Below are 26,070 nucleotides of genomic sequence, written 5' to 3'. Positions count from 1 at the left end.
CCCCGTAAATAAATAAAATCTTTAAAAAAAATAAAAATAAAAAACAAAGTTCCATATTTAATTTTCTTCTTTATAGAAAGCTAATCCTTAACAGTTCTTGCTCTCAGTTATTGAAGTTTGTTTCAGTCAGCAATAATCAATACACACAGATTTTGCTAAAACACAGTCCTATCTGTGGAAAAGGCAGGGCCATTCTATGGAAAGAAGTCTGTCTTCTGGCCTGTCGCTATCTAGTTAAGATGACACTCCAAAAATGAACTTATTTTAAGAGTGCACTTCCGGAATCTGTTTTAGAGAAAAATGACTCAAAAAATTTTTTGCTGCCAGCATTTAGTTTTTAAAGTACAATAAGAATTATAGCATGCTGTTCTATCACTACTGCATCATCATGTGGCTACTCTGTTGCTTAATTTAACACTTTGCTTTTCCTACAGAACTCTGGCCAGCCCCTCTATAAAGCAATTAAAACCGATTTTTACTCTCTTTAGCCCAGAGCTGGGACTGTCAACCAATAATTTGATTCCTTCCTACACAGCTACAGAGACTTTTCTTCCAGCACATATGAAAAGCAAAGGATGGCACCATGCATTTGCCACAAACCAGTCTAAATTACTGAGGGGGAAGAAAAACCTTTCTGGAAACTTCATTTCCACCCTTTCCTCCCCTCTCAATCCTACTGAGGTCAAAAACCATAACTAATAAATTACTAGAGGAGGACGAGTCAGGAGAGAAAACATAAACTGACCGCGTGTCTGTCTGAAGTTCAGGCTCCTAAGAATTTATCGGGCTGGGAGAAAAGAGAAACCTGAAAGTTAAATGAAGTTCAAATTCTTTATTTTTACACAGGATGGATATTTTAATTGATGAAATGAGACTGCTTTTGTGACTAACAGTGAAAAGGGAGTATTATCTAAAACTGACTGCAGAAGTTCCCTGGGAAACTAAACAGGAGCAGGAAAGAAACATCTGCCAAGATGATTTAAAAGGGTTATTTCTGGCGCTTCTGGATTGTGCATGTGCGTGTGCGTGTGTGTGTGTGTGTGTGTGTGTGTGTATACATGTACATTAGTGCACATTTGTGTGTTTGTGTGTTAGAGCACAGCGTGCTCTTTCACTGAAAAGCCATGTCGGAGAGCAGGGAATAAAGAGCAAAATTTGTTTAAACAGTACAGGCTAGACCATAGCATAACAAAGGTTAAATATAGCCAGAAGATGACACAGGGCCTTTCAATACTTTCATTTATCACACTCACCCCCTCAATTGAGAGTAATAAGGAGAAAGATGATCAGAGGACATAAAACACATTTCTGCTACTAACTCAAAGAGAGGAAAACAGTGAAACTGTTTGATTAATGTAAAACTGAGAAATGTTAAAGCAGATCAGTGACTTTTTCTCCTAAATACTGCCAAAGACCTAGAAATGTCTCTGGGAGAGAGGAGTCAATAAATGTTAAGAATTCGAACCTAGGGGCGCCTGGGTGGCTCAGTTGGTTAAGCGACTGCCTTCGGCTCAGGTCATGATCCTGGAGTCCCGGGATCGAGTCCCACATCGGGCTCCCTGCTTAGCGGGGAATCTGCTTCTCCCTCCAACCCGCTTCCCTCTCGTGCTCTCTGTCTCTCGTGCTCTCTGTCTCTCATTCTCTCTCTCAAATAAATAAATAAAATCTTTAAAAAAAAAAAAATTCGAACCTATTTACACTTCTCTTTTGCTCATCTAATCCATGTGCCGAATTTAACCACCAGCCTAACTATATCAAACTTGCTGCAGTATTGCCCTGGGTACTCTTGTCTCAGAAAATAACTACGTGTTGGGCTGTTCTGGACGACCCATTCCCAGCAGAACCTCTCAAGAATGAAACATTGTTTGCTCAAGGGTCAGAAGATTGGGGAAAAACAACAGTGTTTAGAAGCTCTTTTTTGTTGTTTGCTTTCAAAATGAAAGGAGCTTTTTAGAGTCCCCTCTATGTTTAAAAAAAGTCTACATTATTCCAAACTAAATTATCTCCTAAATTGGCTCCGCTTCTAAAATGTTGTTATGTGGACATGTGTGAGAAGGAGCAGTATGGAGAGACAGTATTTACAAGGGTCTTCCCAACTTGCCTCCCCTCATCTGATCCTGAAAACCATTCCTCAAGGCAGGGACAGTCACCGTCCCAGCTCTGCCTATGGAGAAACCGGACCCTGAAGAGACAGCTGAGGTTTCAGACGGCAGCAGATAATTCACTGGTAGCAGTCCACTTCCTTCCACACGTTATCTGCTCACCGCCTAACAGGAGCGGGGCTCCCTGTACCAGGCAGCTGGGACCGTTCATGCTTCACGCACACCATCCCACTTGATCCTGACAATAGTCGTGCCAGACTGATAAAGTGTCACATCCCCTTAACAGATGAGGAAAAAAAAAACACAGTGAAAGGTATTCTGGCCAAAGGTCCAACAGCTCACAAGTGACAGCACTGGGACCCAAACTTTAGCCTTCCGATTCTCTCTCGCTCAGTAATGATTCTACCACACTGGGCTGGCTCTCTCCCTGAACCAGCTCCTCAGAGTGACCATCACCCTCACCTCTCTTGGGCTTGCCCAGGCTGTCTGAATAAGGGGATTCTTGCTTGCTGGGCCTCACCAAAAAAGTGCTTATTTATGTTCTAGGCAATGGTGTCTTTGTGTGTGCACGTGTATGTGTAGATTTTATAAGTATGTGTGTGTGCACTTTAATTCTAACCAATCCTCACAGCAACGCTACAAAAGACGTACTATCACTCAGATGACTTACAGATGAGAAAATGAGGCCGAGGTTTGAGAAGAACAAATGATCTATCTGCTGTTCCTGCAAGCCAATAGTCGAGTTGCGACTCAAAGGGAAGCTTCCTGACATACAATCCCAGTCCTCTTTCCATGAGGATACAGCTCCTCCTTCCTTTTTCTTTGCTTCCTTATAATCATATAACTTTGACAGAAATTAAAACACCTCTCTTCCTCTTCCTTACACATGAGTCAGAGGTGTGCGAAAGGAATTAGTGTTGCATGTCAGCTACCTCCTCCGAGAGAAAATTGATAGGAAATTATTTTCTATACAGCACTAAGCAAAGGAGAGTCTAAAATTGCCAACAACCACAGCTCAGTGGTGAGCAAATGGCCCTGAGCTCCCACTATGTGATCTACCGTCTGAGCAAGGTCCCTGCCTCCAAGGCAAGTACAGCAGAACGTTTTGTGGAAGCACAGAGTACTCCCGGAGTAAGGAGGGGAGAGCCCGAACCTGGCTTGAGAGAGGACAGAGACCTGAAGGGGTAGGGAGTCAGAGAAGTGGGGAAAAAGGGTTACAAAAAAAAAATGGTCCATTAAGAAACTGAAGGAAATCCGACATGCAGTGGGGGAGAGCGATGGAAATGAGACCATGGAAAGTAAGCAGAATCCAGATCCCCTTAGGACCTTGTTAAGGTTCTTCTAAGGACCAGTGAGAAAATGTGGGAAAAAAAAAAAAAAAAAACCAACAACACTGAACTTAACCTTTTCTCAAGGGTCTCTTGACCCAGAGGGAAGCACTTACAGGTGAAGAAGGCTCAGGTTGCATAGACAACCAGAGAATGTTAGTCCTGGATGAAGCGTCAAAGTCAAATCTAATCCAGTCCCGAAGTGGGAGAAGGGAAGTGACTTGTTCAAGGTCATAGTTACCCCCAAGGTGCCCTGACCGCCACCCAGAACTATTACTGCCACATGACACCACCTCTGCTCTTTTCCCTTTCATCCCGATTTCACTCTGACAGCTGCTTGCTCAAAATAGATGATTGTTAAAGTGGGGAATGTTGATCCTGAGTCCAGTAGCTTGGATGGATATAGGATGACCTCAGCAGCCACAGCCTCAGCTGGCTGAGGCCTTCGGAGTAGTAGTGGTGAGTGTGACTGAAATCTTCTAAATTAGCAGTCAGGCAATTCTGACCGAATGTCAGGGTTGTCTATCCTAGAAAGAACAAAACATAAAAGTAAACTTTTTATATAACTATACCCTGTTATCAGGGAGAAACCAAGAAGCCCCAATATATTGAACGTCTTGTAGAAAAGAGTATATTCTGGACGGAGCTCCTCCTCAGCATGCCCGATTCCCCTTCTGATCCTCCCGAAGATAGCAGAGCTTAGGGAGTGAAGGCCCCTGAAGGCTTACCTCCAGGCACTAGTTGAATTGCAAATCGAAGTTGAGAAATATTTTCCTCGACCTTCTGTTCAAACCTGAGGAGACTGAGACTTGACCCACATAGTACATTTTGACGGTTTTGGAATAAAATGAAAAATTCATAAAAATGAGAGAATGTTATCATTCCCCCAGTCTTACGATTTGAAACCTTCTTTATTGGATAGACTACATTCAAATCAGGTTAGTGGCTGAGCATTCAGCACACGCAAGCCAAAAAGGCAAAACACATCACTCCCTGAGTCTCTTGATAACTGATGAGCACTTGATAGATCTGAATTAAAGGTTTGCCTGAGAAGAGGTCAGTCTACCCAGTCAAAATGTGTGTGTTTGTATTGTGGACACTCACAGGTCCTCACATGGGTTTTTACTATGGGACTTACACAGTATTTTTTTTATTCATTATCACGTCAAATCTTCACAGACATTCTGTGAGGAAGGTATTGTAATCTTCACCCTAAAAGTAAAGAAGCTGAGGGTACGCACAGTTACACCGTTTACTGGTGGTCACGCAGCCAATAAGTGTCAGAAAGGAATCAAAACTCTGTCCCTTGTCATCTTTCCCAAGTCTAGAGAAAGTCCAGAAAGCTGTGCCACCATAGTAGTATCAACTATTTGCTGGACAGTGGACCTCATGGGGGACTTCCTGTTTGGGTTTAGTACTTGGGTTGGCCGCCATAATGTTAACTCCAGGCTCCCACCAAACAAAACAGATCGGGTTCATTTTCACATATAGCATGGACTCTGTGGACTCCAAACACCTGACTTGTGCAATGGATGAGCATATAGAATAAAAATATGATTTCTTAACCTCAAAAAGATTACACACCCAGAAATCGCTTGCATTTAAATGAGACTTGACTTGAGCTGCAACTCCTCCCCTCAATATAGCAGAAAGCAGGGTTTTCAATAGATAAATTGGAAGAAAGGAAATTTGCTTTTAGTTGGTCAGTGGAGGATAATTTGAAATTGTTTTTACAGCCTGTAGTAACCTAGATGACTGTCAGTACATAAGGGCGCAAAAGTTAATGTGGAAAGCCTTTCTGGTCTGATGCACTGTGCCTTGAAACAAAGCAAGCTTGCTAGTTTTTCTAGACACCTGGAAACTTGTTTAGCCTGCTGAGTTGTGCAGGAAACCAGGTACATATAAATGTTAGGGTGGCCTGACAGCTCAGCCACCCAGAAGCAAGGCACACTCTGCAACTTCGTATTTCGAGCCCCTCTCACCTCCTTCTGTGCTCCCCTTCCCCATCCTTTAATGCTGCCCCTTTTTCCAGGCACCAATGTGACCTGTGCAATAGAATCTCCCACAGAGTCATCTTCAATGGGTTCTTAAAATGCATCTGAAATACGTGTCTGCCAATAAATGGCACGGGTACTACTTATTTCTTGGGATCCTGGCATCTGGTGGAATCTTTCATGACCCCACCCATACGGATTTCTAATGGTAAAACTAAGACACCATGATGGGATGGGGAGAATGGAAGCTCAGATATTTGGCTAGTGGGAGGTGCCTCCCCCAAATCTTAAATGACTGAGAGCGCTTCCCATCTCCAATTTCAAACTGGCTAACGTTACAACATTTCTTGGAAGTTTCTTCTGAAAGAGACCAAAAATCTACTGATTTATTATTATATAAGATTCATCTGTGTTAGCCTACACGGTTAACTCCCTGATGTATTCTCGTTTGTAACTAGATTTTCTAATGTCAATCAAATTTTAACAATAAAGCAATTCTCAGGGCTTCACAGTGAGGCTTGTTGGTTCAGATGGCTCAGGCAGAATTTGTGCAGCTGACCCTTCCTTTTTAGAATTGGTTTGTTTTTCTCAGCACCGAATGGTATAAGGAATATTTAAGTGTAAAATGTGCATTTTCCATCCACTTACATTATAAAATTAGAGATGAGGAAGTCATAGGACGTCACTGATGTCTTCCTCAGGCTATTAAACTCCTCTTAGCTTTACTTCCTCTCTCCCAACATACAGCCCACGATGGAAACTTTACCCATTTTATAGCAGTATCCTCAAAATCCTCTATCATTTTTCTTTCTATTTTGTTTGCTCTGATGACCCCTAGACTTGGACTAATTTACCACTCTGCTTTTATCTCCCTCTACACCCAGGCTGACAGACCCTGGTGGAATAAATCACACCGGTATTTTGACTAAAATTTTGAGATCTCCAGAAATCCTTTTATGTGTAGTTGGCCAGTACTCCCTCCCATTATTCATAGTGTCTGTTCCAAATATTCTCCATTCTTCTCAAACCCCTACCCTATCACATTAACAAACAACCTTTCCTCCAACATGAGCTACAAATTCTTTCAACTTCTCTATGCATAAACTCGTCTATATACATTACCACCTTTTTTCTTCCTAGCTCAAAGAAAAATATCTCTCCTTCCCCCATTAATCTTTTGATATAAGTTCCATTTTTTTATCCTCCCATCTGATACATATTTATCAAATATTAATTATGTGCAACTATGCTAGAAGCTTGTGGCATTGTAGTAAGCAGGAAATTCTGGATGCAGAAGACAAGAAATAAAATCAATAAATCAATGACATGGCCTCCAGAGCTGTGAAAGAATATGTTTCTGTTGTTTTAAGCCATAAAGTTGGTTACAGCAGCCAGAGGAAACGAATATAATTTTGGTTTCAAAGAGTAGGTTGCTGCTGTAACAAATACCTAAAAACGTGGAAGGATTATTCAAGTAATAGCCAAAGAATTGAATAATAGATCAAAGCTGGGAGAAATTGTTGGTAGAAACACGCATGTTAAAGATGCTACAGGTGAAGGCTTAGAAGGAAGTGAGAAGTACAGAAAAGAAAGCTTCTGTCCTCTTTAAGAATACACATATTGTCGGGGCGCCTGGGTGGCTCAGATGGTTAAGCGTCTGCCTTCGGCTCAGGTCATGATCCCAGGGTCCAGGGATCGAGCCCCGCATCGGGCTCCCTGCTCGGCGGGAAGCCTGCTTCTCCCTGCTTGTGTTCCCTCTCTCGCTGTGTCTCTCTCTGTCAAATAAATAAAAAAATCTTAAAAAAAAAAAAAAAGAATACACATATTGTCTTGAACAGAATTTGGTAAAAATATGAGCATTCTAAGTGCATCTTGTGAGGGTCCAGAATGAAATGCAAGAACACATTACTGGGAACTGGAGGGAAAATGATCCTCCCAAGATAGTGGCAGAAACCTTGGCTAAATTGTGTCAGATAGCTGTGTGGAAGCAGAAATTGCAAGCCATGAACTTGGATAGTTAGCTGAAGAGAGTTCCAAGCCAAGTGTTGAAGAGTGCCTGGTATTTCTTTTCTGTTCATAGTAAAATGTGAGAAGAAAGAGATAAATTGAGGAAGAAACTGATAAGCAGATTTTTTTTTTTTCGGTAATTTGTTACAGCAGCGACAGGAAACTAATACAGCCTTTAGTGAAGTCAGGGATATCTCGTGTTATTTAGAAATGCCAATTCGTGGATCTCTAGGGTAGAATCAGATTACTTTAGGCTGCTGTTAGTTAATGTTAACACTAGATCAGGATACCTGATGAAAATGTGTCATTTTGATTTTACATCACTTGAAGATTCAGGACATGCTCCTATCAGCCCTCGATTTATTTATTTGTTTATTTATTTATTTATTTATTTATTTATTTATTTTTAAGTTTATCCACCAATGGTAAGTAAAATTAAATCCACTTTGTCTTAGAGCTCAAGTTCCCAAACTGGCCTATCAACAACTTGTGGGTTGTCTTTTTGTTTGTAGATTTTTACTTACATTAGTTTGTTTGTTTTTTAAGACATAGATTCTCAGAGCCTATTCAGAACTGCTGAACTGATTTTCTGGGGCCGGTGATTGGATATGTATGTTTTCATAATGTTTTGTAGGTTAGTATCATAACCACCCACTTTAGGGAACCATTGAAATTACAGACCAAAGCTGGATTTGCCTACCTTAAGAAATTCCTTAGTATCTGCTGTTTGTCAGATATATAGTAGGTGAGTTCTATAAAATATTTGCATTTAGTCTTACAATAAGGTGATTCTTCATCTCTGCTTGGAGGTTCTTAATCTCTGGCAAATCGAGGTTCAAAAGAGTTACACAACTTTAATCTAAGCCAGTAATCAGGGGATCAGGTATTTGCCCACATATCTATCTGATTCCAAAACCCATGATCTTAGTACAGAAAAATCAGCATAGTGCAGTGGACTGACAACTATTTGTTCACATTTCCATACATATCCTTTCTAGGTGAATCATTTGGGTAAGTCATCTAACTTCTCCAGCTTCAGTTTGCTCTATTTAGAGACGAGGGTAAAAAATATGGATCCCAAGCAGTTGTTACAATTATCTACATAATAGTACTTTATTAAGTACTATTGATAAATGGTGAATGCATGGAAATATGGTTTTACCATGGTTTTTGCTCTTATCTATTTCTTTTTTACAGACTAAGAAAAGTATAGCTATATTGTCTGGCAGAAGTGCCTGCTCCCACAAAATGTTACATCTGCTGCCAGCTTCTTTTATTCTTGAGAACTTAAGGCTTCCTGAATGGCTATTTCTGGAGCCAGACCGGACCAGAGTTTGAGTCCCAACTCTGCCATTTACTAACAGTATAATCATGAACTAGCCTCACCATGATTTCAATTATTCCTCCATAAAAAAGGAGAAGAGATGTTGTTGGTTTAAATTGAAATAATACAGCCTGCCTATAATATTTATTTATGATCATTGTAATTTAATTATGACATTACTAATAGTAGCTGCGTTAGAAGGATGACAAATACTTTTTGTATTTGGTTCCAATGAAGAGTAACAGGCAAGGGATGGAAGAATGCCAGCAGCGAGGCAGCACACATTGCAGGGTGTGGGAAAAAAAACCCAAGACCAATTAAAACCCACCTGAATACCAACTCCCACTGTAGCTTTATCCTCCTCTCTATGGCAGGAGGATTATTTCTACTGTGGTTACTCTGTAGCACAGAAAGTCTCAGCAAGTAACCCTTAAATAGATAGAGAATATGAAGAGTTTAATTATACATCTCCATATATATCCATAAATACACTCACATGCAGGGTGGGAGAAAGGGAGAATATTTCCTTTGGCACTTGGCAGGAGGCCATTTGGAAGGGCAGTCAGAAACTACTTGGTAACATTAAATAAGTCAGAGTGTTCTCCTGTGGTATATGGTCTAAGTAGGATAGCACTAGCTACCATTTGGTGAATCCCTATGCCAGGAACTGTGCTAGACATTTTACGTGCATTCTCACTAGACTGTAAAGCTCTGTTGAATAAGAACATTTACCTAATTTTAAAGATGAAGAAACGGAGACACAGAAAGATTAAGTATGGTATCAGTGGATAAAGATCTGAGAAATATTGGGGGTGAGATTCAAAATAGTGTCTAACCACCTGCGAAGCCTATGTCCTGTCCCCTACAGCAAGATGCCTCCACAGGAACTTCTCATGTCTTGCATTGCTAGTCCTTTTATAGCAACTACTGTTACTGGCTATTCTTACTCTGCTTGTTTATTTTGCTTATACCCCTCCTCAAGAAAAACACATGATAAAATCATCACTGATACATGTAGTAGATATTGGATGGATGGATGGATAAACAGATATATAGACAAACAGATAGACACACAGACAGATAAACAGAGCGTGTCAGTATATGTCTATCTACGTAAAATTGCACTCTGTGACTTTTAAAACCATCTCTTTGGTTCTAAAATGAGCCTTGCCTGTGTCCTGGCCCAGGTGTGCTGAGCAGCTAGTTCACAATAACCTCCCGACCACCAGTGTCATCATGTGCTTTGTGGATGAAGTGTGGTCCACTCTCCTGAGGTCTGTTCATAGTGTCCTTAATCGCTCTCCTCCGCACCTCATCAAGGAGATTCTACTGGTAGATGACTTCAGCACCAAAGGTAAGAAAAGCACTCCTGGAAAATTAAAGTTTGATATGAGGCGATAGCAATTTGGGTGGATGGCAAAAATATCAAATCATTGTTTCATGTGGTGCTTTAGAGGCATCAAGCCAAGCATCTACGGAATATAGAAAGTGAGTTCTATCTTCAGTTAGCTGTCTCAGACTTCCCTTCAGCTGTGCCTTCTCTGCCATGTAGAAATGATTTTCTAACTATAGCTCCTTGGAGCACTTTGAAGTTCCAGAGACCAGAAGATGTTCAACCGTTTTATGAAATCTAATAAGCAAGTACCCTACAATTAATAGGATGCCTTTCCCACTGGTAATAAGTCAGAGTTAGACTCTATGGAAAACAAAGAAATGGAAGGCCGATGGTTTCTTCTTCAAGGGCAAAGCACGTTATGTGTTAAGTGTTGAGAAGACAAATTGCCAATAGAACCAAAGAGATGAGGCTTCAACAGAGTGCAAAGGCAGAACCCACCACGGTCTGGAAGAAGTGAAGAATCTCCCTCTTGGGGTGATCACATAATTCGTGTATTAAGTGCTCCATTTCCACTCGAGGTCCCACTGCCACCACACTACAAATTCTCACAATGCAACCCACTTCAGAAAATTTTAGAAAATAGCAAAGAGAGGATAGCCCTAATAGAACAACTTAGCTCTTTTCATGACCACAACAGCATGAGCCAGGTTCCTCAGCCTCAGAACTCCTACCACAATCACCCTGAGGTCTGTTAGCAGTGAGATGCCTAAGAAAAACAGGTTGAAAACTTTGAGAAGGGGCCTTGAAAGCATAAACAGAAATAGTATCCAGTCACCAAGCAAATAACAGTCTTTTTATGAATGGCAGATCCAGGGACCTGAAGAACCCTTTGGAGAGAGCTGGAGCTTATATGGTTTTCAGCGTCCCCTTTAAGAAAAAAACCCCCACAAAATCAGTAGGAAAGTGAGCAGGAGAAGTACTTCTGGAAGCCTTTCCTACCTGGGATACCTGTCAATAGCTTAATTACACATCGAAGTGACTGCAAGTCATGTAAATATACCCCATAAAACCCCAACAACATTCCTGTGGATGGATACTTCTTTGGCCACCCAACAAGACAAAAGAGGTATGACTCAGAGGGTGTCAAAGTAGGGAAGTGACAGTGCCCTTGACCAATTGCAGTTGTAATATCTTTCTTTCACAAACTTTCCAATTCGCATATAATGTTTAGCCTCTTGTCTGGGTCTTGGCAGGGGCCTTTGTGAGTTTGTACAGAAACTGGAGTTTCATTTATTTCAGGGCAAATTTGCCCGTCCTGACAAATACTCAGAAAAGGTGAGCCCTCCTCTATGTCACTTGACCACACTGGAAAGAAGGATTTGGAATTTGAGAAAAAGAGAGCTTGGAGTATTGGATGCAGACAAAAAGCCATCCAGGAAAATAACATCGGAAAATAAAATCGTGGTCCAAGGAATAAAATTTAGTGACTACAGTAACTATCATAGTTTCTGGAATTTGATACTGAGAAGCCACTGCTAGCATTATCCAGATCTAGTTACTTGACGTGTTTCCTTGTCTATTCTTACTGTGATACAGACTACCTAAAAGGTAACTTGGATAAATACATGTCTCAGTTTCCAAAAGTTCGGATTCTTCGCCTCAAAGAGAGACATGGCTTAATAAGAGCCAGGCTGGCAGGAGCACAGAAGGCAACAGGTAAGCAGCTGCTGATTTTTTGTTTTCGTTATATTTTTGTTTTAGTTGATTTGCTTTCAAAGGTATAGCAAATTTGAAGTAATGCCGCAGTGAACACCCACATAGCCATCATCATGCCACCAGCTTTTAACTCTCTGCACCATGTGCTTCATCACACACAGACGCAGACACGTGTTTATATACACCCACTTTTGTCCTCAACTTTTGAATTTGCAGATATCATGACGCTACAACTCTGTGTACCTTAGTAGGCCTCTCCGCAAAATACAGACGTTCTCTTAGATAAGCGCACTTTCCTATCTAAATATCATCTGGTTTATGCTCTTTCAGACGTCCTCATTTGCTCCTCAAATGTTTTTTATAGCTACTTCTCTCTTCTGAAATTTGAGATCTTATTAAGTTCCATGCACTGCATTTGGTTGTTTAGTCTCCTTGGGTCCTCAGTCTAGAGAAGACAACATACTACTTACTGTTGACTTGTTTGGTTTTTTTTAAAGAGTCCAGGCCGTTTGTTTTGTACATGTGACCACATTCTGAAGTTTTATCATTGCTTCCTCATGTTACACTCAGGATGAATGTTATGGAAGTGAATAGTGTATAGTATTGTACTACATAGGTGGTAGGAATTACATATTGTTTATGGCTTCAAATCAAGAGACACATGATGTCAAGTTGCCCCCCTATGGGAGATAGTAATTTTGAGCATTTGGTTAAAATGTCGACAGCCAGGTTTTTCTTTTGGGAGTAAGAAGTAATTTGTGATGTGATACTTGGATTCATATGAATACTGTTTTCCTTACATTTCACTCAATGGTTTTGCACCCGTTGGTGATCATTGCTTAAATCAGTTATTACACTGAGGGCTGCCCATCTCTCTGTCCTTCCCCCCCTTCTTCTTTTTCTTCCTCCCCTCCTCTCTGTCCCTCCTTCCTCTTCCCCTCTTACGCTCCCATCAATACTAATTTATGCTTTAAAAATTCAATGCGTATATTATTAAATTTCTTGCTTCCTTCCTTCTGTCCTTCCTTCCTTCATCCCTCCCTCCATTTGGAATTTGATACTGAGAAGCCACAGTCAGTATTATCCAGATTGTAAGTTTGTACAGAAACTGGAGTTTCATTTATTTCAGGGCAAATTTGCCCTGAAATTGATTGATTGGTTGATTGATTTGTTTGTTTGTTTTGTTTGTTTATTGTACTCAGTTTGTCCCAAATTTGACCACTTGGAGGCCCTCCAAGCCTATGTATTTTTGACCTGATCCCATCAGTATTTGAGGACTGAGAACTGTTTCCTTCTCTCTTCCCTGACCTATGGGGTATGTCTGCTCTTCTGATAGCTCTCTCTGTCTTCCCAAAGAGCAATACGCCCTCTTTTCTTCACTTTTCTTTAGTGTGTGGGTTGGTGAGTGAATGGGAGGAGTCAAATCTTTTCTGCCCATGAGTATTCTAAAAATGACATCAAACATATTGATTTATTTTTGTATCCTTCTGTGGAAGTACCCATACCCCATAATAATTGCTGAACTTATATACCAGGTTCCATTCTAAATACTTTCTACAGTAACTGATTTAATCCTCGCCAGAACTCTAGGAGCTAGGTACAATAATTTTCCTCATTTTACAGATGAAGATAGGGAGGCACAGTGAGGTTATGACTTGCCCAACTTCTCCCCGCTAGCAAGTGCTACAGCAGGATTGGAAGCCAGAAACCTTGACTCCAAATCTGCACTTATCTGCTACATTTTGCTGTCTCTCGATATCTAGCCACCACTCTCCCCTGTAGACCATACCATTGCATATCTCCACCAGCTTGAACTTAAACATGTTCTTTTTTTTTTTTTTAAGATTTTATTTATTTATTTGAGAGAGAGAGCAAGAGCTGGGGGAGAGGCAGATGGAGAGAGAGAAGCAGGCTCCCCACTGAGCAGGAAGCCCCATGTGGGGCTCCATCCCAGGACCCTGGGATCATGACCTGAGCCAAAGGCAGACACTTAAAAGATTGGGCCACCCAGGCGCCCCATATTTAAGCATGTTCTAATGGTAGATTATCTCCTCACCTAAGTTACACTTCCTTGTAACTAAACCCCAAATTTTGAACTTTTCTTATCTCCTTGGTTTCCTAATTTCTTTGGCCTGTAATGGAAATTTAAAATTAACTACAAACACATCACACCAAAATTGACATTGCAGTGATAACAAAGATTCTTAATGATAGACTGCATTTGGAACATTAAGTAAAAATCCATGTTTGATTTCTTTTGGGAAGTAATGGCACACAAATTGTACAAAAATAGGATAGTGAGGAAATAGGCCAAGTAGGCAAGTTTGGGGCTAAGATCTGGATGAAGCACATTCCCAGACAAGCGGAACAAGAAGTGCAATGTCCTGGGGTGCCTGGGTGGCTCAGGCAGTTAAGCACCTGCCTTTGGCTCAAGTCATGATCCCAGAGTCCTGGGATCGAGTCCCACATCGGGTTCCCTGCTCAGCAGGAAGCCTGCTTCTCCCTCTCCCACTCCCCCTGCTTGTGTTCCCTCACTCGCTGTGTCTCTCTCTGTCAAATAAATAAATAAATAAATAAATAAATAAATAAATAAATATCTTTAAAAAAAAAAAAAAGGAGTGCAAGGTCCTGATGCAGAAATATGTTCTGTGTATTAAAGTTAAAGAAAGTTTATTATGGCTGGTGGGTACTGACCATGGAGAGAGTGATAGGAGATTCATCTCGGGGGCAAGGAAAAGGTGGGCTTTTGTAAAGTTTTATGAGTCATTCAAGGAGTGTAGGCATTATTCTTGGTATCATATGAAACCAATGGAGTACATTAAAGAGGAGGATAAAATTGTTTGACTTAATTTAAAGCTCAATTTGCCTGCCTTGTAGAGACTGGGTATTAGGGAGATGAGAGAGGAAGGAGGGAGACCAATTAGGAGGTTATCATCGCGGCACCTGGGTGGCTCAGTCTGTTGAAAGTCCAACTCCTAGTTTCGGCTCAGGCTGTGATCTCATGAGTTGTGGCATTGAGCCCCATGGCTGGCTCTGCACTCAGCGGGGAGCCTGCTTGAAGATTCTCTCTCCCTCTGCACTCCCCCCCACTTGCTCTCTCTTGCTCTCTCTCTCAAATAAATAAATAAATCTTAAAAAAAAAAAAAAAAGGAGGCTATTATAGTTGTCCAAACACGAGGGAGATACTAGGGCAGATGAAGGAAGGGATCAGAGTAAGAATATATTGTGGACATGGAGCCCATGGGCTTGTCATCAGATAAGATATGAAGAGAGTAATAATGAAAGGAGCAAAAAACAAAACAAAACAAAACAAAAAAAAACCCTAGAATTGGCATCTGAGCAACTTGGTGGGCGGTGGGGCCATAACCAGAGGAACAGATTTGGGATTGCTGTTGAGTTCCGATTTTGTCCATGTAAATTTGAGATGAAAATGAGACATCCATGAAGAGAAAGCTGACAAGTGCAGAACCAAAAATGTACTGCTTATAAAAACCTTCTCTCTGCCTGCATGGGACACAAAGCGTGCTGGTGATCATCTCCAGAACAGTCTAAACTGTTAGACAACACGGAAGGCCTCTTCAGATGGGCTGCAGTGAACTCGCTCAAGGAAGTTGCCTAATCGGCCTGCTCAAGTACTTGCAGTCATACAGCCCGCAAATAACTTCTCTGAATCTAGAAAATCCAAATGTAACAATGTAAACTTGGCTCTCAGTCAGTCATTAACGCCCATGAGTGCATTAGCTCAGTTTCCGTTTGGTAACTCTCAAACTATTTGTACCAAGACCCATGCTAAGAAATAAATCTTACACCACAACCCAGTGCATATATATGTTACACATGTAGCCACAGTAGACATTTCATGAAATAACATGTGCAGCAGATTCTAATATCTTTTATTTTATTTGTTTTTTAGATTCTGACCAAGCCCACTATATTGTTGTAGAGACTTGCTAAGGGGTCATAACTTTAGTTTGGAGAGGCCAGCTAGGTGCATCTGAATTGCTTGCCACTGTCTAGTGAAGAGCTGCTTCTCAAACTATCATAGAAGAACTTTTTTTTTTCTAATTTCCAAATTTGGTGGACCTGCCCCTTTGTAAATTATAATAAAGATAAACTACCTAAGAAAGAGATGGAAAAAAAGAAAGATATGTACACAATTATATATGCATTCCTCTATACTATATGTATATAGATATATACATAAATTTATTATGTATAATATATACATGTGTATGTGTGTATATATAACATACATAAGATACAGATAACATAAATAATGACTTATATGTTATATACATACACCTATATAAAGCAGAGAATAAATTAACAAATTCCAGCAAACTGCTAGAGTTTTAAATCATCCATTCTCAATTTCCGTTCCTATCTCTGATGGCAGGCTCTATGGCCCACACTTTGAGCAGCATTAGCAGAAGGCCAATGCCTGAATTTGGAAGAAGCTGAAAAGTGTGTTCTGATGGAATTAGTAACAGCCTTGTCCAAGAATACATCCAAGGGCCCTGAAGTTCACCTGACTCCTGTAGGAAATTCAAGGGGATTCAGAAGCCCGTAGCAGCTTTAGCTGAGGAAATAGTTCAGGGACTGTTCAGGGGCTGGCCCTAAGTGGGGCTGGCCAGCCTGTTAGTTCTCCCAGACTTCCCTTGGGCATTCCCCAGCCATCCCAAGTAAAGCACAGACAGGACACATTCTGGGCCTGAAAAGTCTCTGTAATCAGAGATCAGCAAAGATACCAGGGCAGAAATTTTCTCTAGACTGCCTCAGCCAAACAAAGAAATGAATGACAAGAATCTGAATTCAGAATCTGATAGGCCTTGACAGCTATTGTTTCCTAAAGATTTACCGTTCAGAATTCAGAGAACAGGGAGGGGAAGCCACAGGCAAGGATGAGATCAAAGATCCAACGACCTTCAGAAACTGGTCAGGTTTGGTCCCAGAGTATTATTTTGATCCCAGAGTATTATTAGACTCTCTGAAAGTACATAATACAAAATAATAAGGGCAAAACAGTGACTCCCTGACCACTAACAATGTTCACTACATGTTCAGTTTCTGGTGCATGATAGGTTCTTCATCTGGATATGATTCAGGCAAAAAGATCGGGTCCAATAAGTTATTTCCTGAGAATGAGGAGATAGAGAGTTCAAGTAGGGTTTAAAAATCTGAAGGGCAGGCCACGGTCAATGGATCTCTAGGGAAAGTGTCCTATAGGAGGCCAACGCAAGTAAAAAAAAGATGTAGTAATTGAGGTAGAAAGTGAACAAGCCGACCACTCGGATCTCGTGCGAGTATTGAACAAAAGAGCAAGTTATTGCCCTGCCAAGAAGAGTCTGCAGATGGACAGGTTTCAATAGTACACTCTAGAGAGTCAGAGTAGAGATCAGATTCTCATTTCCTTTATAACAAGGGCATTTGGCAAAATACATGACATTGCTGTGAACATTCCAAAGAATCAGTTGGCTAACTTTAAGTATGTGGACTAAAATGACATCTGACTCCTGGACAACCTTAAGGTCTCCTGAAAAGCGATAGTCCTTCTGTAAATTTCTACAACTTGTTTCTGCTGCAGGTAAAACAGGTGGTTTCCTTAGCATCACTTATAAATTATTATGTAAAATTAAATGGCCAGCCAGGTCCACATCCCTCAAGGAACCCTAAAGACAACACTCCAACACTAATTGGTGCTGGCAACAATATTCCAAGCTGGTTGGCTAAATAGAAATGGGGGTCTGTACTCAAAAAGGAGCCAAAGCTTTCTGGCACATCGAGCATCTCTGGGTTGGTCAAAAAGTAAATAAATAAATAAGTTACAATCAAACCCATCTGCAAACAATCCAGCATCGCTGGGACCTACTCTTAGGAAACAGAAAAGCCTGCCAGGTGGTCATCAAGATAAGATTATTTTGAACTCTAGCTTAAACACTCATTGAAAAAACAGTAATAACACTAGCTATTTATTTTTATTTCTATTTTTTTTAAGATTTTTTATTTATTTATCTGAGAGAGAGAATGGGAGACAGAGAGCATGAGAGGGGGAGGATCAGAGGGAGAAGCAGACTCCCCGCCGAGCAGGGAGTCCGATGCAGGACTCGATCCCGGGACTCCAGGACCATGACCCGAGCCGAAGGCAGTCGCCCAACCAACTGAGCCACCCAGGCGCCAACACTAGCTATTTATAAGGAATTTAGGTATTAGGTAGATCTTAGAACTATCCCCAGAAAGTAGATCTCAGAGAGGTTAAATAATTTATCCAGTGTAGCTAAGGAAAACAGAGCTATGTGGCTTCGATACTATGTTCATTTCACCATGACGCTCAGGGTTAGGAAGGGTGTGTGTGAAACGTCCACAGACCATACCCTCTACAAGTAGAAGTCCTAACCAGAGTCAGCTACATAGATAGCTCCCTGGTCTAGTTCCGGAGATCTTATTTTAAATTAAAGTGTCTGAAAGTGGAGCAATGACATTCATGCATGGGAGGATTCTCTTCTCACCCAAAATAAAACAGTATAAAATTCCAGTCTGTGTTTTGGGCGGAAGCTGCTTCCTTTGGGTCCTGGCAACAAGTGAATGAAAATCTGTATGGGAATCTGGGCCAGGTGGGAAGTGAATGCAGGTTTGGGTACCCATCCTGCTGCCACCAGGGATTGAGAAAGTCGATCCAGGCCCCTTTGACTGTACCAGCTTACTCTGGGGATAGGGACAGGCAGTCTGGGAGAGACTGCTCTTTGGTTCGAACGGACCAGCAGTAGAAGTAGTGAGAAAAAGGAGGTTATCTTCTGCACGTGCTATTCACTAGCCAAGTAGGAACTTAGCAGGCCATGCTTACACACCCTACGCACCTAGATAACCCCCGTGAACCTTCCCACACAGGGAGCGGGCTGTGCAAAATGACACCCTTAGTTGATAATGACCTTTCATTATGAAATAAGCCATAATTTCTGAAAATAGGACTCCACCAGCATGATCAGGAGTTGTAACCACTGTCTCCAAGAGTTGGGGATAATGGGGGGAGGGGCTTCAGTCTAGTGCAGCCTGGTCCCGCCTAAAGACTTCTCAAGAGCATTCCTCACCAAGACCTTGGCTAAGGTCAGTTTCTTCACCCTCATGCAAAAATTCCATTGTTGATCGGTTAATACGATACTGAACCATTAATTGAGAGGTATAGCTTTTAGTGGATAATGAACTATCATCTAGGTATCTAATTTCACCTTGTTCTTTGCCTGCTGCCATCTTCCGCTTTTACTTTAAGCCTTCCCATTCTCATAGCCCTGCCTCTTTCTGACCATTTTTTCTTTCTTTTTTTAAGAACACAGGCAATGGAATAAACTATGTGTTTTCAAATATCAGGCTGCCACTTAGCTGTGCTAACTTGAAAAAAATTGCTTCAGTTGTTTCTCTTAAATGGGAATAAAACTTAGATCTGCGTCTCATTTCTTAAATGGAAAGAAAAATGAGATTTATACTTCAGGTTTGTTGTGTGGCTTAAACAAGACACTTGTGTAGAATGCCTAGGACAGTGTCTGGCACCGAGTAAGCACTGAATAGAAGGTAAATGATGTTATTATAAGTTTGTCAAGAGCAGAGGGGAGCAACCAGGTGTCAGAGTGGTCGATGCAAGCAATAAGCCAAAAGGAAAGAAACCCTCAAGTCTTTAATCATTTCCTCCACTGATATAAGTAAGAAGTATAAGTAAGAATTGAAACAGAAGAAAGTGCTGACTCCCTGAATATCCCATGTTTCCCTGTAGAGAAACGGGCTGGTGGATTGGGCAGATGTGAGGATCATCTCACTGCCCACGGAGCCCAGAACAAACGGCTTCTCCTGTTTTACAGCCTGGGGCGCAGGGTGAGAAAAAGAAGGCTCCGAGTAGGAAAATGCTGAATGCTGAGTCAGATGGAGGGAAAGGTCTTGGCGACCTCCCCACCTCCCATGCGGTGAGACAGAGATCTTGGCCTGAAGGAGGCCTCCGATGGAGGAAACTGAGCTAGGAATGAAGCTGTGCTGAGAGCATGTCCACTGAGGGAGAGGGAGGGCCTGAGCTCTTGACTGCAAGTCCCTTCAGAGGCTGTGGTACACTGGCTGCAGACCACGTCTGGTGTGAGAGGGCAGCCTCCAGCCATGAGGACCCGCCAGGGAAAGCCTTTGTAATGTGCCTATGGTTGGGCCTGAAAGGACACATGTAGGATTTTGGCCATAGCCCAAATTCCTCGGGTTATTTGTTAATCTTCACACACACACACACACACACACACACACACTCCACTTGTATAAAATCATTTGGAACAATGTAGATGCTACGGAGATTTTTATTGGGAAGAGAGTGTTACTTCACACAACTAATAGGAAAAAAAGAATTTTTAGTGATTATTTTTTGGCCTCCAAGTTGGTTTTTTTTTCTTTTTTCTTTTTTTTTTTCTTCTGCAAGTCTTTGATTTTTTTATTGTGGCAAAATATGCGTAACATAAAATTTACCATCTTAATTATTTCTTCAGTGCACAGTCCAGTACTCTGAAGTATATTCACACAGTTGTGCAACCAATCTCCAGAAAGCTTTTCATCTTGCAAAACTAAAACTCTATACCCATTAAACTATTCCCTATTCTCCCTCCCCATCCCTGTAACCCTTTTTACACTACCTTCTAGTCTTGCTGATCCTTCCTTTTTTATTTGTTTTCAGCCTTGTTATGCAGAATGATTTCTCCTCTTCATCATTCCTAAGGCCCACCTTGGAATATCAAACTCTGCCTGGTCCACACACCCCCACCCCAGGTTAATGCGACCCACCCTCCTTAGAAGAGACAAAGCTTTTACTCTAAGGATTCCCTTCAAAGTCTTGGCTATCCATTCTAAGTGGCTTATCAATTTTTCACAAACAAAAATGATGCTTGTCCCATAGGACTTCTAGAAACGAAATTTATTTTATTTCACTATAGAATGAAATTATAGGGACCAGGAATTCAGTGAGAAGACTACTGCCCTTATAATCACCTTTCTGGAGCAATCTCCAAAACCTTTGAACATGAAGTACATACATTCAGTATAACACATTTTCAAATGATTTTTTTTTTTTTCTGGCTCTCTAGGTGATGTGTTGACATTCTTGGATTCTCACGTGGAATGTAACACTGGTTGGTTGGAACCTCTTCTGGAAAGGGTTTATTTAAGTAGAAAGAAAGTAGCCTGTCCAGTAATTGAGGTCATCAATGATAAGGATATGAGGTAATACTGTCATATTCCACAAGATACTTCTAAGCGAGTTTTTAACTAACAGCAGCAGAAAGTACTGGTTATATTCCTAAAATGCACATTTTTGCAAATCTAAGAAATACACAGTGCATCCATTTAAATAAATGGAAACACATAATAGATATCTTGGGATCAGAGAAGGTCAATCAAGTAATTTATTTGATCATCAAAATGCTTAACTCTTAATAGCAATAAATCCTAATACTCATTGTCCTGTTCTTTCCTCTTTCTATTCAGCTGTACCTGAACCCAGAAAATATTTATCTCCCTTAAGATTAGTTCATCTTTTAGTGGGAAATAATACATATGCTCCTAAATTGTTTTTTTTTCCCTCAAAAGTAGTCAGAACATTATTAAAAGTAAAGTATAAGTTAAAAACTAGCAATCAAGCCAGTTAGTCACTAATGTACTCATAAATTTGCTTGAAATGTTATTAAAAAGTTTGTAATAATCTAAAATCATTTGTGTAAGAACTTGTTTCATTCATTTGAACAAGACATGGTGTCAGGTTGCTTAAGTATATGTGTATGATCTCAGGTAGCACTTTTGTTTCTTTCCTGGATTAGTTACATGACAGTGGACAACTTTCAAAGAGGCATCTTTGTGTGGCCCATGAACTTTGGTTGGAGAACAATTCCTCCAGACGTTGTTGCAAAAAACAGAATTAAAGAAACAGATATAATAAGGTAAGTGTGTGAAATTTAAGATTAGAAAGCAATCGTGAATCTTTTTATAAAGGCATAGGAAGCAATTCCACAAAACAAGTATTTCCTGTCATTCTGTAGACCATCAAGAATTACAGCTTTAGCCAATAGATGATCAAAAGCAATGTTTTCCTAAGATATTACTTTCCCACTACCAAACCTCATTTTTTAAATGGTTAAGTGCACCTTATTCAGCCCTGAACCCAGAGAAATTCACTAATACTATTCCTGTTCCCTGAGATAGACAACTTAAGAAATATAAACTAATTGAATATGCTGCATAAACGCTGTATGAACACATATAATGTTAAAGCCAACATGAGTAAAAATTAGAAGAGTAAATAATAGTGGTAAAAGTATTATTGTAATAATAGCTACCATTTGGATTTTCTTTTCAATTCTAATCCTACCCTTCCCATGGGAGCCAAATTCTGTGAATGAATTGAGAAATAGATACAGAAGGTGGATATGAATTTAAAGAGGGGCTTTATTGCTGGAGAAGCTGGATTTAAGATCACAGCTTAGACCTGAAGCCAAAGTGAACACTTCCCCCAGAGTCTAGACCTGCAGGACAAGCATGCAGCCAGCCTCAGGCAGAGCAACAGGGGTCCCCAAAGCCTTCCCAGTTGGAGAGAGAACTTGAGCAGACAAGTGTCAAGAGAAAGCCCCAGCCCAGACTGTGCATTGTAACATTATTTCTCAGAACTTAACCCTCAATACTGCATGCCTCATCCCTTGCTAGGTATGATGCCTTCAGAATTGATATTCCTAGCAAGTCAAATAGAAGTACTATCATTTATTAAGCACTGTGCATTTAAGCCTCTCTCTAACCCTAGGAGAGAGGTGGTAGTATTTTCATTGTGGAGATGAGGAAATTGAGCCTAAAAGAGGTAATTTTCCCAGGGATATACATCTAGTAAAAGAACAAATTGGGACTCAAACCCATATCTGCCTGCATTTAACACACTTACTCTGACCCCACATCTAAAGAACCTCTTTGCCTTTTTCAGACTCCCATTTTGAGAGTTAATGTAGTGATTGAGTTCAGATTATATTCCACATAACATTAGGAAGAGAATGCATTCTGGATGGACTAGAAAAGACATTGAGCATTCAGAAAGAATATGTACATAAATGATGGGGGAAGGGAAGTAGGTGTGGGGCAAGAATTACCTTATCCTTGACATTGCTTTGTACTCTAAACACAAGACAGGCTTTCCACACAAACCTTTCCACTGGCTCAATGGTAACCACCATGGGAAGGGATTACTGCCTTGTCTAGCTGCTGATTCAAGTGTAGTTTCTATCCCCCATAATCTATAACAGTCGCGAATGCTCTGGAGTCTGACTCTTTGGATATAAATCTCAATTCTATTACTTCCTAATGGTGTGAGGTTTAAAAAGTCACTTAACCTCTCTGAATCTCTGTGTCCTCGTTTTTTTGTTTGTTTGTTTGTTTGTTTGTTTTGCATTAAGACTAATAGAAGGAGCTACCTCTATTATCTAAGAATTAAATCTGATTATATAACATGCTTTAAAAAGTGTTTGCCACATAATAAGCTGTCAATAAAAATCTGTCTACAGTTGAGGCAGTAGAGTGGAGTGAGAGATCATAGAGTCAAACTAGACCACCTAAACTGAACCCGCAAAGTACATCATACTAATCTGTGACCTTGGGAAAGTTCCTAACCGTTTCTGTGCTGTGGTTTCTTAATGGTACATACTTGCAGGATTTTCATAAAGTCTGAGATAATTACATACATAATACTTACAACAGTGCCTAGTACTCCCTTAGTACTATTAAAAAGGCATTGTTAAAAATAACCTATCTGAGGTATAGGTCTGTGATTCAACAGTCTTACACAATTCACGGTGCTCACCATAGCACATAGCCCAGACCTGTACCTCTGAAACAAATAATACATTATATGTTAACAAAAAAAAAAAAAAGAAGAAGAAGAAGAAGAAGAAGATAGCAGGAGGGGAAGAATAAAGGGGAGGAAATCGGAGGGGGAGACGAACCATAAGCCTGGTGATGGGTATTAAAGAGGGCATGTTCTGTGTGGGAAAAAAAAAAATAACCTATCTGGAGAGTTTGTGTCAGAGAGTAAAGGGCAAATAAGAGTCCTACTTCCAGGCCCCATCTTTGCTGACCCTAATTAAGCTTTGCCACCATGAACTAGGGAACTGATGACTTTGGTGCTATTTGTGACTCCATTCCAAGACCTCCCCGTGCTTGGTAGCTATTTTAAAATATCTCTTAACTCCATCACAACTGCACAGGGGACCCACTCGAAACGTTGATTTCCCATGACAAGCAAGCTTAAAAAATCAAACATTTCTTTTTGTAGGTGCCCCGTCATGGCAGGTGGATTGTTTTCTATTGATAAAAATTACTTTTTTGAACTTGGAACATACGACCCTGGGCTTGATGTCTGGGGTGGAGAAAATATGGAGCTCTCATTCAAGGTATTACCAAGTGGTCCTCAAATCCTCTCTACAATTAAGACTTTATCATTTGGTTTCATTTTACTAATGTATAATCAGATATGGGACTGCCTCGGGGAGGAAATTCCACAGAAATTTAAGGGCCTCTAGATTAATGTTTTTGTTTCCCAGATTAAATTTGGAAGAATCAATAGCTCTCACAAAATTTATTAGAATTCCCTAGTATTTTACAATCCTGTTTCTACATGTGACTTGGGAGAAATAACGCCTGCCATTCTGTATAAATGCTGTGGGATTCATGCTTCCCACAAAATATCTCTGGGAACGTTTTTCTAGTATATCGGAAGTAATGAAATCACTCAGTAATGGCTCACGTTAGATGCCACAAGGGACAGAAGTACAAAAAGTTCCTCTAGGGCAGGCCATCGACAGGCAATGGTGCAGCAACTTTGGACATCTCAGACAGTTCGGGTGTTTATAGTCATTGATCAACAGCTAAGAGAGCCTTGGCGGCAGCCAGAGTAAAGAGAATCCAAAAGGCAACTGCTTTCCTGAGGAGTGGGGTGGTATATAGTAAAAGGGGTATTACTTCGAGCTCATTTTCAAGTTGTGCTCCATAAGCCATATGGGTCATCCCAAGATGAGAAGGGCAAGTTGAAAACATGGAAATATACACTCCTTTCCCTGATCCAACCAAAACAGGAATCCATATTCCATATTTTATACTTTGGGATTCAGTGAGAATTTCTTTATAAAATAAGAAGATGTACACCGATGGGTAGGGAATAAAAATATATATATTTTACGAATCCTAAAATGGTCCACAGCAATGTACAAAACTAAATAAACCTGTTGAGTTTAATTTGAAACTATTGAAAAAAAACTACTTCAGACTGGGGGGAGGAGAGAGTGGTCACCAGGTCGTTCCTTGTCATTATTAACTGCCCATGATTTGCAGACATCATTTGATAATTGATGTTTATTATCATCCAGGTGTGGATGTGTGGTGGTGAAATTGAGATCATTCCCTGTTCCCGAGTGGGCCACATATTCAGAAATGACAATCCATACTCCTTCCCCAAAGACCGGATGAAGACAGTAGAGCGGAACTTGGTGCGGGTTGCTGAGGTCTGGCTTGATGAGTACAAGGACCTATTCTATGGCCATGGGGACCACCTCATAGACCAAGGGTTAGATGTTGGAAACCTCACCGAACAACAGGAACTTCGAAAGAAACTAAAATGCAAAAGTTTCAAATGGTACTTGGAGAATGTTTTTCCTGATCTGAAGGCTCCCATTGTGAGGGCTAATGGTGTGGTAAGTTCAAGCAGCAATTACATTCTGACTCCATAAAAATAAAGTTTAAAATCTCTTGAAAATGTGTGGAAAAGAATGAAGAATTACATTATAAGTAAATACTAAGTATGAGTGCAGATGAGACAGAGCACGGTTAAGGGATAAATATAGGTGAACTTGAGGGAGGCTTTTAAGCAGCCATGTTCACTGATTACTTCAGCCAGTACCTACTGGGTATCAATAAACCAGATAGCATTTCAGAACTGGATTATAGGGTGATGTGTAAAGCAGACTTGATTCCTGTTTGTGGAGCTTGAAGTTGAGTAGGGAAAACAATGTACAAGTATGTAACATTTAAATAAAAAACAGAATGGCTCTCATTTAAGGAACTGGTCACAAGTGATGACTCCTTCTAAGCTACAGTATTCAACTCTGAAGAGATGTTGAAGCCTAGGCCTGGAAGACAAGTGTCAGCGAAGCTCTAAAGGATCGAGTCTTAGGCAGAGGACGCCCTTGGTGCAAAAACTCTAAGATAGATGACTGTCCAGGCATTC

The 26,070-nt window shown here is 40.6% G+C and overlaps 1 protein-coding gene across 1 annotated transcript in view; it reads left to right on the top strand.

Moving 5' to 3' along the window:
- The window catches only part of GALNT5 (polypeptide N-acetylgalactosaminyltransferase 5), a 44,663-nt gene that overhangs the window by 6,286 nt on the left and 12,307 nt on the right, over window positions 1–26,070 (top strand). Inside the window, exons 2-7 of the mRNA XM_006734851.2 lie at window positions 9,943–10,109; window positions 11,688–11,807; window positions 20,906–21,041; window positions 21,635–21,754; window positions 24,124–24,241; window positions 25,214–25,537. Of these exons, the coding sequence (XP_006734914.1) occupies window positions 9,943–10,109; window positions 11,688–11,807; window positions 20,906–21,041; window positions 21,635–21,754; window positions 24,124–24,241; window positions 25,214–25,537 (985 nt within the window). The remainder of the gene's footprint in view (window positions 1–9,942; window positions 10,110–11,687; window positions 11,808–20,905; window positions 21,042–21,634; window positions 21,755–24,123; window positions 24,242–25,213; window positions 25,538–26,070) is intronic.

The sequence above is a fragment of the Leptonychotes weddellii genome, chromosome 3 (genome assembly GCF_054177405.1).
Source record: "Leptonychotes weddellii isolate Sample4059 chromosome 3, ASM5417740v2, whole genome shotgun sequence".
Classification (NCBI taxonomy): domain Eukaryota; kingdom Metazoa; phylum Chordata; class Mammalia; order Carnivora; family Phocidae; genus Leptonychotes; species Leptonychotes weddellii.
The sequence above is the reverse complement of the archived record's forward strand: the minus strand, read 5'-3'. Positions and strand labels throughout refer to the sequence as shown.